Raw genomic sequence first — 14,932 nt, 5'->3', positions numbered from 1 at the left:
TATTGGTGCGAAGGCTGCACACTACGATAGAAATGCTAATTTGATTTGTATAGCACATTTTAAAATGCACCGTGCTTCATTTAGGAGAAATCCACATAACAAAAACAAGCGAAGGCACATATCTCACACATATCCACATGCACATACAAACGTGCATCTACACCAACTCCAGGCCTCGAGAGCTGCTGTCCTGCAGGTTTTAGATAACACCCTGGTTCACCACACCTGAATCAAATGATTAGTTCGTTACCAGGTCTCTGGAGAACTTCAAGAAATGTTGAGGAGGTCATTTAGCCATTTAAATCAGCTGTGATGGATCAAGGACACATCTAAAACCTGCAGGGACACCGGCCCTCGAGGCCTGGAGTTGGCCACCCCTGATCTACACATATGTATGTGTAGATGCACATGAAACCTACACTGGCTCGCTTATATTTGTCATAGCTACTGTGATAAAAGGTGAATTAACTTGTGCACCAAAACTGGGTAAACGCCAGGTGGACTGGTTCTTATAGAGCACTTTTCTACAGTCTAGCAGTCAAAGCATGCTAATGTGTCTCATCCACACAACCACAATTTTTTATGCTTCATTGCTTTACACACATTCGCACTCCAATACACTGGAGAGCAACTTGGGGTCAGTATCTTGCCCAAGGCCCATGCAGACTGGAGCAGCCAGTGATCAAACTGCCAACCTTCTGACTAGCAGCTGACCTGCTCTGCCGCCTGAGCTACAGGTGAATGTAAGGATGACAGCAGAGGGCAGAGCAAGTCCTGAAATATTCTGACATTAAATTTACATTATTCAGAGAAGAGGAGTCAGACCCCACTAAAAGATATTAACAATGACCAATATTCTACTTTTTCTTACTACGGTTTACTACATATGTTTGATGCTTCTGTTCTTGTAAATCTTGGCCTAAATAGCAACTGTACCTCTTACTGCTACTTTTTTGAAGTAATACAACCAAGTACAGCTGATGGAGTTAGACAAAGAGAAGGTAGAGGATGCTGCAAAACTACATCACCCATAATTTTATTTGTGTAATTAAGGTCACAAGTACATTGATTAAATAGTAACCCAAAAGAGTACAGCTCAGTGCAAGTTCTTCTTCAGCTATGAGAGGAATCCTGTGACTGTGGGACAGGAATGTGGATGTCATACCTGACAGTGTGAAGTGTCACTGCTGTGGGTCAGGGTGGTGCAGATACTATGCTGGCACACCCTAAATCTGTCTGCACTGCTCAGAGAAAAAGGGAGGGACAGATAGATCCTTGATCTCTAAACCTGTTACAGTGGCCAGAGACACGAAATGACAAGACACTGAGGCTGATACCGACTGTCGATCACTCAGTGGTTGCTCCGCATTATTTAATTATTTCTTTTGCTTTACTTGGAATCTGTGGTGTGACATTCGAGCATTATCAACAATTTAGTTGAATTGTAGTTATTTTTTTCAGTTGAGAACCCATAAAAAGCTTGTTAGGCGTAAATAAATGATAGGGGTGACCATTTGTCCTTCAATGATTTGTCACAGAAAAAAAAAACAGCACAGGCATCAGTTGTGCTCTCAGCCCTGCCCACTTAAAAAAATATTTCTCTCTCTGTTTCCACGTGAAAGCCATGTTGCACTAGTACATCCAGGCCAAGTAATTTCCTTATAAAAGTCCCAGCAGACACAAATTTGATTTAAGTTGATTGATTTTTCAACACTGTGAAAGTTTAATGGCAAAATAAGCAGTTTCCCTCTGTTTGGTTCTACAAGTCTAACAGATCCCAGTTAGATGCTAGGCAAAGATTATTGCTATCAGTTCCAGCAAAATAGTCAAGAATAACTTCTCCCAGTGTTTGGCAGGCCAATTCTTAAAAAAGAGAAATAGATAAAGAGAACAGACGGCACAGTGTGAGCCACGAGGGGTGAGGTTCACTGCCGCAGGAGGACAAACCAGTTTCCGTCTGGAGGGTGTGGACCTTCCAGCCCTACCCACCTGTCAGACTTGTCTCTGCATCAAACACTCAGCAGCACTCCATCACGCGTCACCTCACCTGCTTCTCCTCCACTCGCCGAGATTCTTCCCAAAAGAGAAGATGTCCACAAGCCAGGCGGAGAACACGCAGTCAGATGGGAAATCCTTTGAGCAGCTGAGACATGAATGTCTCATGAAGGGAGTCCTGTTTGAGGATCCAGATTTCCCTGCCAAGGACTCCTCTCTCTTCTTCAGCGAGAAAGTTCCTGTCCACATTGAATGGAAGAGGCCCACGGTATGTGAGCACTGAGCATTCTTATACTCAAAAGAGCTCTTGAAATCTGTTAGATGCACATGTGCTGTTCATGAATTTCAAAATACTGAGTGACTTCAGTATGTTTCATCTAACGATTATCTGGTGATTTTTTCATACCCTTAAAAAGTGCATGTTTACTATTCAAATACATCTACATTAACTACACGAACTGCATGTCCACAGCCGTCCATGTGACTGCAAAGGCACTGAAGACATTAGACGACAAATTACTGAAATGATTCCATTCAAAAAGTGAAAGTTGATCAAAACTCTGTTTTTATTACTCTGAACCTAAACCAAGTCATGAAATACTTGTAGTTATAGCAGCAAAACCAGTTCTGCAGGTGAGCTGTGTAAATATAGCTGAGTGCAGCAGGCGTTTGTACCACTCTGAGCCAACTTTTCTGAAGTAAAAGTGGAGTGGGCTGCTTTGCAGCTGCTCCAACGGCGTGTGAGAGGTTTGCTTTTGCTGATAAACTTAATGTTGAGACATTTATGAGTTTTTGGCTTCAAACTATGTCATGTTCTCGTTCATTTTTTGGGGTACTGTTTCTTCAGCTCCAAAATCTTTACCTGTTAACACGCCTACAGAGCTGACCCGATTTAAGCAACCTGTCGAACTCACAGCTCATGCTCGTTACAGTTACTACACATTTCTGTCCTGGGTGTGTGCTTTGTGTGCTGTGTATTTTGTGCGCACTGACTGGGATACCAGCCGATTAATATGTTTGGAATGTGAACACGCCTATCAAACACACCGGTCTCCCCTGTCATTTAAAAAATAAACCGACCAGTTTGTTTTCCTGTTTTGTGACCCTTCAACAGGAGATATGCAAAAACCCAAAGTTCATCTTAGATGGCGCAGACAGAACAGACATTTGCCAAGGACAGCTCGGTTGGTATTCAAGTTACTTAACTACTTTTAAATCTTGAATATTCACATATGTCACGGTTTTATTAATGTGGCACTTGTTTATTTCCACAGGGGACTGCTGGCTCCTGGCAGCCGTTGCTTCGTTGACTATGAAAAAAGAAGCCCTGGCCCGAGTTGTCCCACCTGACCAGGAATTTAATCAGAGATATGCTGGTATCTTTCACTTCCAGGTAGGATTCTCTGATCATAATAACAGACTGTACAAAGATGTTTACACACTGCAGTATTTCCTGGAATAAGCAAACACATAAGGGATAAAAAGAACCAGGATGACAGCACGTTTAAAGAAGCGTCATGCATTTGAATGTTCTTTTAAAAATTGTTGTTTCAGCGACTCCAGAACTTGCAACAAAAGGCCGATGACATTAAAAGAACGCCAGAAAACATAAAGTTAAACACTTTTTGACTGGTTGATCATTTGGCAAAATGTTCAGTCAATAATGTGTTAAAACACAGCCTGTAGTGTGTTTGCAGTACATTTTAAGCAGGCGGGTGTATTGGAAAAAAGATGCAGTGCCCAACCATGTTCCACCATGTTCCTCCAGATGTCTTTTTTCAGTACCGTTACTCTTCAAGCCTTTTGTTGCCTCAGTCCCAACCCCAACAGTCAGATGCAAAACGAGCTCATATTATTCATGAAAGAGTAAAATGTTTATGTCAAAAAACACATTTCAGTCAAACAGAAACAGATTTACAAGTGAGATTATTTTAAGTAATCACACATTGTCTTCACTTTGTGTGAAGTCGGTGTAGGCAGTAAACTCACCGGTTCCTCTGTTAGTTACACTGTAACATGTTCTCTGATGGTCCCTCAGTTCTGGAACCACAACAAATGGCTCGATGTGGTTGTGGACGACAGACTGCCAACAGTGAGAAATCAACTCATCATGCTCCACTCGGCCTCCAGCAACGAGTTCTGGAGTGCGCTGCTGGAGAAAGCCTACGCCAAGTAACATCACTTGCTTCCTCTTAATATTTTATCTTTCCATTCGTCTTGTCACATGCATGTTAAACATGTGACAAGAGGTTATTTAAAGAAACATTGTATAAATACAATTATATATAATTATATGCACTGAAACACTAGGACATTTTTTTCTCTCGTTTATTTTAGATTGAACGGCAGCTATGAATCCCTGAAGGGTGGCAGCACAATGGAGGCCATGGAGGATTTTACTGGTGGCGTGGGTGAAATGTATGAGACCAAGGCTGCTCCAGGAGACCTGTTCAATATCATGAAGAAAGCCCTGGACCGAGGCTCAATGATGGGATGCTCTATTGATGTAAAATAAACAATCTAATTTAAAATTTTTGCCCACGAGGTTTACTCAACATATCAGCTCAGTTGCTGTGTTTTAACTCTCTCTGCATGCTTTGGTTTTCTTCAGATCACTAGCTCTGCAGAGTCAGAGGCCAAGACTTCCACAGGCCTGGTGAAAGGACATGCATACTCCATCACAGGTGTAGAAGAGGTAAAAGTCTCAGTAACAGTCTCAGCAGCAGATGTAAGAATAATGAGGGGAAGCCACTTGTTGCTGAATAATCGTAATTAGAAGTTTACAGACTCAGGTAATTGTAATACTTGTTAAAAGATGCAACTGTACATCTGTAAATATGAAACTTCGATCTTTAAAAAGTGACCTTAAACACAATGGCTTTAAAAAATAAAAACAACAACTAAAATCCTACAAAGACACATTAATTACATTTAAGTTTAAATCTAAATAAAAAGCCAGACTTAAAAACGGTAGAACATATACTTTTCAACAATGTAGTCACAGAATATTGTTTTTGGATTTTTAGGTGAATGCCAGAGGTCAGAAGGTGAAGTTGGTCCGGATTAGAAACCCCTGGGGACAGGTTGAGTGGAACGGTGCCTGGAGTGATAAGTAAGAATAAAGAAAACTTTATTTTGACCTTGAAACTACACATATTGTCTAAAGTTCATTCTTCCACGTGAAAAGCAGGTCTCCTTGAAGAGTCTGTGCGTGAGAGTCGTCCTCGTAGTTTATCTCTAGTCTATAGTCAAACCATATATTTGTTACTTTGAATACGGTTCACAGTCCGACCGCTGCAGCCTATTATTGAACAGTAAAAAAAAGTTGTGTCTATATGCAGATGTTTTACATGTTTGGTTTCTGTTTTCATATTCATTCAGTCCTTCTGTGTTCCAAGTTATGCAATCATCATTGACTTGGCCACCAAAAAGCGGTAATTACCCCTGAGACGCTCAGGTGCCAAAGGGCCATTGGAAGCTCTTAAGACTAGTTGTAGCAGGAAGAGAACAGACATAATAATATTATTCAAATATCTGAAACTTTCCCAGATTTCACATTTAGACAATTTCAGTAACTCCACGTTTGATCTTCAACAGATTTAAGGGAAAATAATTGTCCAAAGAAAATTGAATAGTTTTCATTTTGATTGTGGGACTTTTTCTCTGATTAACGTTGTAACAGAGCCTCTGTTTTTTTTCAGTTCCAGAGAGTGGAATTATATCGACAGTGCAGAAAAAAATCGCATAATGCAGAATTCAGCAGATGATGGTGAATTCTGGTGAGTCCACATAATAAATTTCAAACTACAGATTAAGATGTGTAGTATGCTTAGCAGTCTCCAAATTGTTCTTCACATTGTCGTGTAATATTTTTGCATATGTAGTGTATGAATGTAGCAGTGGAATGAAACAAAATGGCAAAAATGAACTGCCATAGATTTTCATGTTTCTCTGACTTGGACAAAATAGTAAATTAACGTAAATGAGTTTCAGGCATTGTTGACAAACTTTTTAAACTATAAAATTTCACACTCTTGTGCAATAGTTAGCACTATTACTTCACAGCAAGAATGTTTTTGGCTCAAATCCCGGTTGCCGCCTCGCTGTATCAAGTTTACCTGTTCTTAGGCTGAGCCAGCTAATCTCTGCCGATTCCAGCTATCAGCTACAGACTTTGTTGTCGCCCAGTTAAAGAGTCCGTGGTCCTAACTTTAAGCCTTGCTAATGATTAGATGGATGAATTTTTCCAAAATTCACACACAGTACAGCTGTGCTAGTTTAGGAGTGACAATGTTGTTGCTGTTTGCAACTCCAGGATGGAATTTGAGGACTTCAAGAGGAACTATGACAAAGTGGAGATTTGCAACATGAGTCCTGACTCCCTGACTGAGGACACAAAACATCAGTGGGCAGTCAATGTGTTTGAGGGAAACTGGATTCGGGGTTCCACTGCTGGAGGCTGCAGGAACTACATTGGTGAGATCAATACATCTACAAATCAAAAATTTTCAGACAAACAAATTCAGCAAAGCGTCAGGCATACTTAGAGATTTCATTGGATTTTCCTTTTTTGGTATTTATATTTTGACATGAACTGGTTTAAATGCAGGATTCAGTTGGCATTTCTATCTCAAACTGCTCTCTCAAAAAGTTCTACATTTCTAATCTGCAGACACATTTTGGACCAACCCTCAGTTCAAGCTTTTGCTGAACGATGCTGATGGTGATAATACTTGCAGTGTGGTCATCGCGCTGATGCAAAAGAACAGACGAAAACTGCGAAAAGAAGGCCTGGACCTGGAGACCATTGGCTTTGCTGTGTATGAGGTCTGGAAAAACACTGTAGACTGTGCACTTTAACCATTTTTTATGTTATCATAAATAGCATGGGGCGTAGTGCTGGTCCTTGCAGAACACATTTACTAGCCCCTTTCTGAAAGACTGAGTCTTGGCATTAGTTTAAAGGAGCCATAAACTGAGTCAAAGAAACAGATATTTGTAGATGAGCAATAATATTAGCAAAAACTTCAGACTTTTTTCTGCACATGTTAAATATTACAGTAATGTATTTCTTCTGTCCAATATAAATGTGTTTAAGCATTTCATATCTCTTCACAAGAAGATAGAGTTACGAGACAATGAAGAGAAGGCACAAACTCACTGGATGAGCACCATCTGCTAAAGAAGTTCTTAGTGATAAAAAGTTTGGGGACATTGGTAAAACGGATGTGTCTTTTTTATTAGTGATATAGTTTCTTTGCATTTCAAAATATGTTATATTTTTAAAAGGTCAGCCTTGCACTTCTGTCTCGCTCCTTCGTATTTACTTACTTTCTTCTTTTGTTACAAATTTACTTACAAATTTAATTTAATGTCTTTTCTCCCGATTTGTTCAGGCTCCAGAGGGCGAGGACCATGTGGGGAAAGACTTCTTCCGTTACAATGGATCCAAGGCACGCAGCAGAACCTACATCAACATGCGGGAGGTGGCAGAACGCTTCACGCTGCCTCCTGGAAACTACCTGCTGGTTCCCACCACTTTCCAGCCCCACCACGAGGCTGACTTTCTTATTCGTGTCTTCTCTGAGACAAAGGCTGAAGCTTTGTGAGTGTGCAGCTCTGGTTCTGGAGCGAAACTAAAAGAGCAAACAAAAAGTTAAAGCAATATCAAACCTAAAGAAAACTTTTGGGTATCAAGGAATAGTTATTTAATAACCTGATTAAACAAAATTTGGGGGGTTTCATTTCATTTCAACCCTTACACTAACTGTTACACTATGCCTTTTCTTCACAGAGAGATGGGAAGCAAAGTTGATGCCGACCTGCCAGACGTAAGTAGATAACCAGAAGCCCAATTACCTGTTCAGTCAATCAAGCAGCTGAATGTGTTTATACTGAGCCTGTGTTGTTTCCATCAGCCACCCATGCCCAGCCCTCCAGAGGAGGAGACAAAGGAGGAGAAAGGCCTCAGAAGGCTGTTTGAACAGCTGGCTGGCTCGGTAAGAAAAGCATCTTCGGCTTTGGGGTAACAGTGTTTACAGCATCCTTCATTTGTACAGATGAGTAGTGTTTTTGTAAGAGCAAGTTTGTCTAGTTTGTACATTTTCAAATCAAGTTTCACCTTTTTACAATGAAAACTAATTAAATAAAGTGCTTCAAGTTGTTATGATTCCACAAATATTTTTACCATTTCTGGAATTTTGAAATGAAATTTTGAGCCTTCGTTGTTTTAGTTTTACAGTACACTAAGTGCACAGCTGTTGTGAAAAAATACCCACAATAAACAATATGCGTAGCTCCAAACCACAATTAAAGGCCAGCTGCTTAAAAAGAAAGAAGAATAATGATGATTTTTCTGCAGTATGAATGTTGCAGAAAAACAACAAAAAACCTAAATTATAACAATTTTATGAGCTTTACTTGATTTATTTATCAACATCTATTTTTAATGAAAAAATTACATATTAAGATAACAATATAAACATACTGGAAAAGAGCTGGTTATATTTGTGGCAAGAAGCTCAGATCTGCAAATGATGATTATTTCTGTTTCTGCATCCATCATGGTATTTATTCATTCATTTATTTATTTATTTTTTGCAATTTTCTTTAGTCAGAATTCACTGATCTCTTCCACTTTGTAATTTTTACAGGATCAGGCCATTTCTGTCAGAGAGCTTCAGGAGATGCTGAATGGTGTTCTCAGCAGAAGTAAGTGAATGAAAGTTTCTGCTTTTTGTTTACTTTTCAGTCCATTTTCTGCATTCCATGCTGTCATCATATCTCCTGCAATTAAGTTCTACATGTGTGATGTTTGCAGCTTAACTTCTTCGCCTGATATTTGTTAAAAGTCAGACGTACAGGTAATTTCTCCTAGAATGTGTGTCACAGTCCGCGGATGCAGACTGTATGGAGATGAGGTGTGGACCCAAAAGCAGACGCGTGGAACAGAACTTCATTTTAACAGATAGTCATTTAATAGGGCCGGTAGAAAAACACAAAACAAAGGGCAAAGAAAGTTAACATTAAACATGAAAACACACTGAACTTGAAACCTAGACTTGAGATGCATCGATTTCTGGAACACAAGACATAAAAAACCAACACATGGGGAACACAGCTGATACAAATGAACATGATGCCACAGGGGAAGCAAAACTAAACACACTGAACATGGAACATGAGACTATCAAAATAAAACAGGAAACATAGAGACTAAGCGTGTGGACTTGACATGGGGACAGAGAAGTAGAAGCAGGAGGCGAGACACAGACATAAGTGAGGAGCAAATCCAGAGCATATGACAGCTATGGACAACACACATGAACGCACCTGGCAGACAGGGAGACATGTAACGAAACACAAGGAGGGAAACATGTAAACAGGAAGGGGAGACAAAGACATAACCAAGGAAACATCCGTAGAGAACATGACAGGAGACACAGGGATGAGACAGTGACGGGAAAAGAGAAATATTACATAAATATTAAACAGAGCAGACCAGGACTTATTCAATACTAAATAGGAAACTAAAGCATTATAATACAAAGAAATCACAAAACACCATAAACTCAAAAGGCTGTGTCAAATGACCCAGAACCATGACCATGTGAAGCTAATACTAAGAGTTTTTTATTTAAGAAAAGCAAGCAGAAAAAGCCAATTTCCTTCCTACAGATTGTTTTAGGGCGATATCTAAAGGAGAGGTTGATCAGCCTACATTTGATTTTTCCAACACAAGAATCAAAGTGTCACAAGTAAGATTACATACTGTGACAAAAATAAATAACTTTTATGTTGTTGTTAGGTTTTAGTGGCTTAATAGCAACTAAAAAACTTTCAAAAACAACACAATAACAAGCCACACTGTTGTAAATATGTTAAACATCATTTGAAGACTGAACTAAATACATTTAAAACACCTGAGGTCAGTATCACATAGCAAAATACTTTATCTTTTGTGTAGTGTATACATTTTCTCCTCACATCTTGATGCCTTATATTAATGGTCAGAGATGATTCATAAACTTCGGATTTTGTGTTGCATTATTACATGTAGCCATGCTTTTTGCATCACTACCACTTTAATCCTTTATCTTCAGGAAAAGAGATCAAATTTGATGGCCTGAGTCTCAGCACCTGTCACAGTATCATCAATCTTATGGATGTATCCTTTCAAGTTACTGACTCATTCTATGCTTGTCATTGTGTTACATAAGTTGTCGCATTAAGCCATGCGTACTTTGTTTGCCCTAATGGGTGCTTTACTAAAATAGTGATACTTATGCCAGCATGTCCATATTCCATCACAAGACAAAGTTATCGAATATTTTTTGTTGATATTTTGTGTGTGTTTGTTTATATGTGATAGAAAGAAGGTTTTGTTGGTAAGCTATTTTCCACAATGCTTCTTAGGTTTTTTCTTGACACAGTAAACCAGGTGGACAACACGGGAAAGATAGAGTTCCAAGAGTTTAAGGTCTTCTGGGAAAAATTGAAGAAGTGGATTGTAGGTGTTGATTTATCTTGAAAAACTGTAAATGAAATGTTGGAGGAGCACTTTTCTTTGTTGCTCAGACTATTAACCACAAACGTCCGTTGCTACAGATGCTCTTTCTATCCTTTGACACGGACCGGTCAGGAAAGATGTCATCTTATGAGCTTCGTGGCGCTCTCAAAGCCGCAGGTGAGAGTTCCCAAGCCCGTCTTTCTCTCTCTCTCTCACCTGATGGACCTGTAGTGTTTACCAGAGGGAAGGGAAAAAACGAGTGTCGAGGGTGTGAGTGGTCCTTATTGATGATACTGGCTTTCTGCTGAAATCTGCCAGTGTAAATATCTCTGAGGGGGATTAGTGACGTGCCAGTTAAATGTGTTCAGCTTTTCAAGACGATTCAAGACACATTAATCGTGTGTATACATGTATGTATAAAACTCTGTTTGACGAATTCAGTTTTCACCTGTTAGTTTCTGTGACTGAACAAACCTTTGTCCTATTTTAATACTCATTGAATTTGCACTTCAAATAAAGTTGTTTCATAAGATGTACATGTAATATCACCAGCTACATTTCCTGTAACTATTATTTATAATAATATTATTAAAAATGTTAGTAGATATAGTATAGCAGTATATTTTTAGTGTGTTCTTAATCAAAGCAGTAATTATAACACTGCAAACATTACAATAATGATTTTAATGAATATTAACACTACATCTAATAAGAATGCCTGTCCTGAGTCTCTGGTAAGTTGAGTCTAAATCTTTTTTATCTGAACATCAAAGTTTCATAGATAACTGCTGCTTTTCCGCCAATGCAGGCATGCAACTGAACAACCCGCTCCTGCAGCTGGTGGGGCTGAGGTTTGCTGACGAGAACTACGAAATTGACTTTGATGACTACCTCACCTGCATTGTCCGTCTGGAGAACATGTTCAGTATGTACAAAACACTATGTTAAAAGATCGCTTTACATTTTGGGAAACAAGGATCACAATAAGTACAAAAATACATAAAGATCAGAGAGAAGACTTCTTGCTGTGTTTTTTTATCCAGGAGTTTTCCAGGCTCTGGACAAATTCAACAGGGGACGAGTGCAAATGAACATCATGCAGGTAAACACAAACACGCCAAACGTGAACCCTGAGTTCTTTTCTACTGTATCTTCTACTGTACTGTACCTCACATACCTGATGCGTCTGTTTATCCAGGTCCGTGACAGTCAGGCTGTCAGACATTTTATGCTTCCTTTATCTCCCAATAACTAACCAGATTTAGGATGCAGCATTCACAGCCTTCATGCTTTTGCCGGTCGTGTGAACATTGACTACAATTTTTCCTCTTTGCCTCACAGTTCCTGATGTTGTCGATGAACGTATGAGGAGGAACTGAAACGGATACCAGCGGAGGAACAAAACGCAGCAGATCATCTTTAAGAGCAATGTTGTGAATATTAAACTTCGCCATGATTCAGATTCTGTGCTATTATTATTATTTGAAATGTAATGTGAAAACACTGTCTGAGCTCAAATGTTTTTGAATGGGAGTGGTTTATAATTTTGGTCATGGGTCCATCTGTAGGTATTCACTGCCTCTGACATGGTACGAGTCTGTGAGCTCAAATGTAGGACTTTAACAGCTGGGTCTGTAAAGCAGCCAAGTGCACGAGAGTGTTTGCCTGGCAAGTCTGCATCAATCTCACACTCGTCTAGTCGAATTCTGCTTGTGCAAATCAGTCTGACTTTTAGTAGTTTTGAGAAAACTAAAAAATTAAAGGAGCAACTGATCCTCTTACGCTCACTTTCAAGGCAATCACGTGAAGTTGTCTTGACTAACAACTTCACTTCACTGTGGCAGCAACATGAGTGCCTTTATACATGCGTCCTGTTTTTGTTTACATAAAAAACCTCAAATTTACTGTCAATTCCCTTTTGCTGTGACACCGAAGAAATCTTAAAAATTTGAGGATTTTTTAAGGCCCTTTTTCTGTTAGCTGATTGCATCTTATCTTAATTATGATAAAAAGTGAAAAAGGCTAACTGCAGCTATTAATGAATGAACCTGTCTGTGCCTAAACTTGAAAATTAGCTGTTACAGGAAGGCCATCACTGGGTTCCACCCCTGAAAAAATGTAATGAATCAGATCGGTTCACATCAGCAGAATGTAATTTGCACATGAATGACTTCACGGATAGCAAAAGCAGAAACTTGCATTTGCAGCATGCTTTGTCATAGTGCTTGAACTAAATTTTGTTGACTTAAGCTTTTGGACAAAGTATTGGTTTCTTTTCTGTTGGTTTATTGCTCCCTGCTTGAGTGGGAATCATTTTAAAATAAAACTTGGTTTTTGTGTTTTCTCTTTCATGAATTTCTTTGAAGGACTACTCAAGCCAGATTTTGGGCCTACTTGTTTTTGTGGACTTTAGCATTGTTGCATTAGTAATTTGATAAAATAGATTTATACAAATAGCTGTTGATATTTAGTGCAGGATTACGTGGCAAGCTTGTTCTATGACGTCACATGGAAAACTACAATTAAACATACACACTGATCATTTAGTTTTCAAATTAAAACATTCCAACATTTTATTCAGGACACAAAATGTGCTTGTTTTTTACTTTAACACTGAAGAGAGAACCACCAAACTGATCAATATAATAAAGACTTAATACAAGAAAATCACTGTAAAAAATGCCTGGAGTGTAAATTGGGTAGAGATAAGTTTTGAAAGACAAAAATTGCTGATTGACAACCAGTAATGTTTAACATAAGACATGGAAAAATATCAGAGTGATCTAAAACAAAAATGTTTGCACTGCGATTCTTGTATCAAAACAATTTCCGGGGAAGTGGAATATCACCTCCTGGTGCACAGAGACTGGATCTAGCCAAGGTTTCTTTTCTTAAAGACACCAAACAAAAAAGAAAACTGCAAAACACTCCGTGCTCTGTGATGTTAAGTGCTTACATGAGACATTTTCTTTTTTTTCTACTAAAAAGTAGACATTACTTCTTTTGTGTGAGATATTGTGACAGTGGAGTGACAGCTTTCAGTTCTTGTGTTGTTTGGATTCTTTCGCAACGACTCAAACTGTACGTGTAGAACTGAATGAAGGTGTGGTCACACCAACCAAACAGTCACTGAAATATGACTCAGCTGAAACACACACACACACACACATACAATAAAAAATATTACTTTATAGTATTAACTACAGTGGAGCTGTGGAGAATGCATACAATGTGTCTCATTCATGTTTCCTCAATAATTTTATACACAAGAAAGAAATAAAGAAATTTAAAGACATACTGAGGGCATATCTGTGCCTTCATTTGAAAATCAGCTGCTTTAGGAAGTCAGCAGTGGCATGAGGATGTATGGAAGTATGTGAGGATGGTGCAAGACATGTATGATGACAGCGAGACAGTAGAAGTGACCGCTAGGTTGGTAAGGGGATCTGTGCTGTGAGCTACTTCTTGTTTGCAGTGGTGATGAACAGGCTGACAGACGAGGTCAGGCAGCTTGACAACGATGTTTGACAGCTTTGTGATCTGTAGTGGAAAAGATGGAAGCATACCTGCGTATGTGAAAGTATGCGAGACAGAGTCGCAACCACACAAAGCAACAGACACTGAAGAAGAGAGTACAGGTAGAAAATAATGCCAAGGCTGACTGGTTACAGAAGGACAGCAGCAAGAGTGAAAAAGCAGGTTTACTTAACGGTAGTGAAACCTAATGTATGGTTTGGAGCCGAGGCAAGGTGGAGATTATTCAAATACTGAACAAAGGATGGAGCACAGCTCAGCCTCAAAACAGCTGAAAACCTGTTCATCAATAGATATAGCCATCTTTTTTTAAAAAAAGTTCTTTATAAATTGGTTTGTCCTGCGTTGCACTGAATTATTTAGTACATGAAAAAGCCTTTTGTATTTTAACATGAGAATTTAATAGTATTTGCTGAAACGAATTGTTCAACGATAACAGCATTTTTCTTTTCTTTTCTTTTCTGTCTTTCTTTCTTTTTTTGCTTGTACGGTGGTTTCTCCAGAACAAGTGTTAATCATAATTGTTGATGTAAGTGCACTTAGAACGCCTGTCTGCACATTGTGTCCAGCAGATGTCACTGTGGAGACACGTGAAACTGTTTTGAAACCTTGAACGTTTCAGTGTATCATAAAAACTTCCTTTGCCCATCACTAACACATAATACGGTGTGGCGACCCCTAAAGGACCGAAAAATATTTTTGTTTTTCGGCACTATATAAATAAAGTTGCATGGGGAAAAAATTGTTGGAATATACTAACTCCATAATGTCGTGGAATTAAATTACACATACATGACACGCAGGAATCACGAATAATATTATAAATATAAACATAGTTTTAAATATTTTACAACATTATTTATTTTTTGTGGGAAAGAAAACCTCATCGTAGCA

At 38.9% G+C, this 14,932-nt stretch overlaps 1 protein-coding gene across 1 annotated transcript; it reads left to right on the top strand.

Moving 5' to 3' along the window:
• Positions 1-2,000: 2,000 nt before the first annotated feature.
• capn9 (calpain 9) lies at positions 2,001-12,850 on the top strand. Its single transcript, XM_085458280.1, has 20 exons — positions 2,001-2,263; positions 3,110-3,179; positions 3,270-3,388; positions 4,034-4,167; positions 4,333-4,501; positions 4,607-4,690; positions 5,022-5,107; positions 5,697-5,774; positions 6,311-6,471; positions 6,668-6,822; positions 7,392-7,600; positions 7,790-7,826; positions 7,914-7,994; positions 8,649-8,706; positions 10,098-10,162; positions 10,436-10,504; positions 10,603-10,681; positions 11,313-11,429; positions 11,548-11,606; positions 11,846-12,850. The coding sequence occupies exons 1-20, from the start codon at positions 2,090-2,092 to the stop codon at positions 11,870-11,872; spliced, it is 2,031 nt and encodes a 676-aa protein (XP_085314406.1). The 5' UTR covers positions 2,001-2,089; the 3' UTR covers positions 11,873-12,850.
• Positions 12,851-14,932: the final 2,082 nt, after the last annotated feature.

The sequence above is a fragment of the Copadichromis virginalis genome, linkage group LG6, assembly GCF_057382275.1.
Source record: "Copadichromis virginalis isolate Kocher_CV1m ecotype Utaka linkage group LG6, C_Virginalis_male_GT1.1, whole genome shotgun sequence".
Taxonomy (NCBI): domain Eukaryota; kingdom Metazoa; phylum Chordata; class Actinopteri; order Cichliformes; family Cichlidae; genus Copadichromis; species Copadichromis virginalis.
This window is presented reverse-complemented; position numbering and strand designations above follow the sequence as displayed.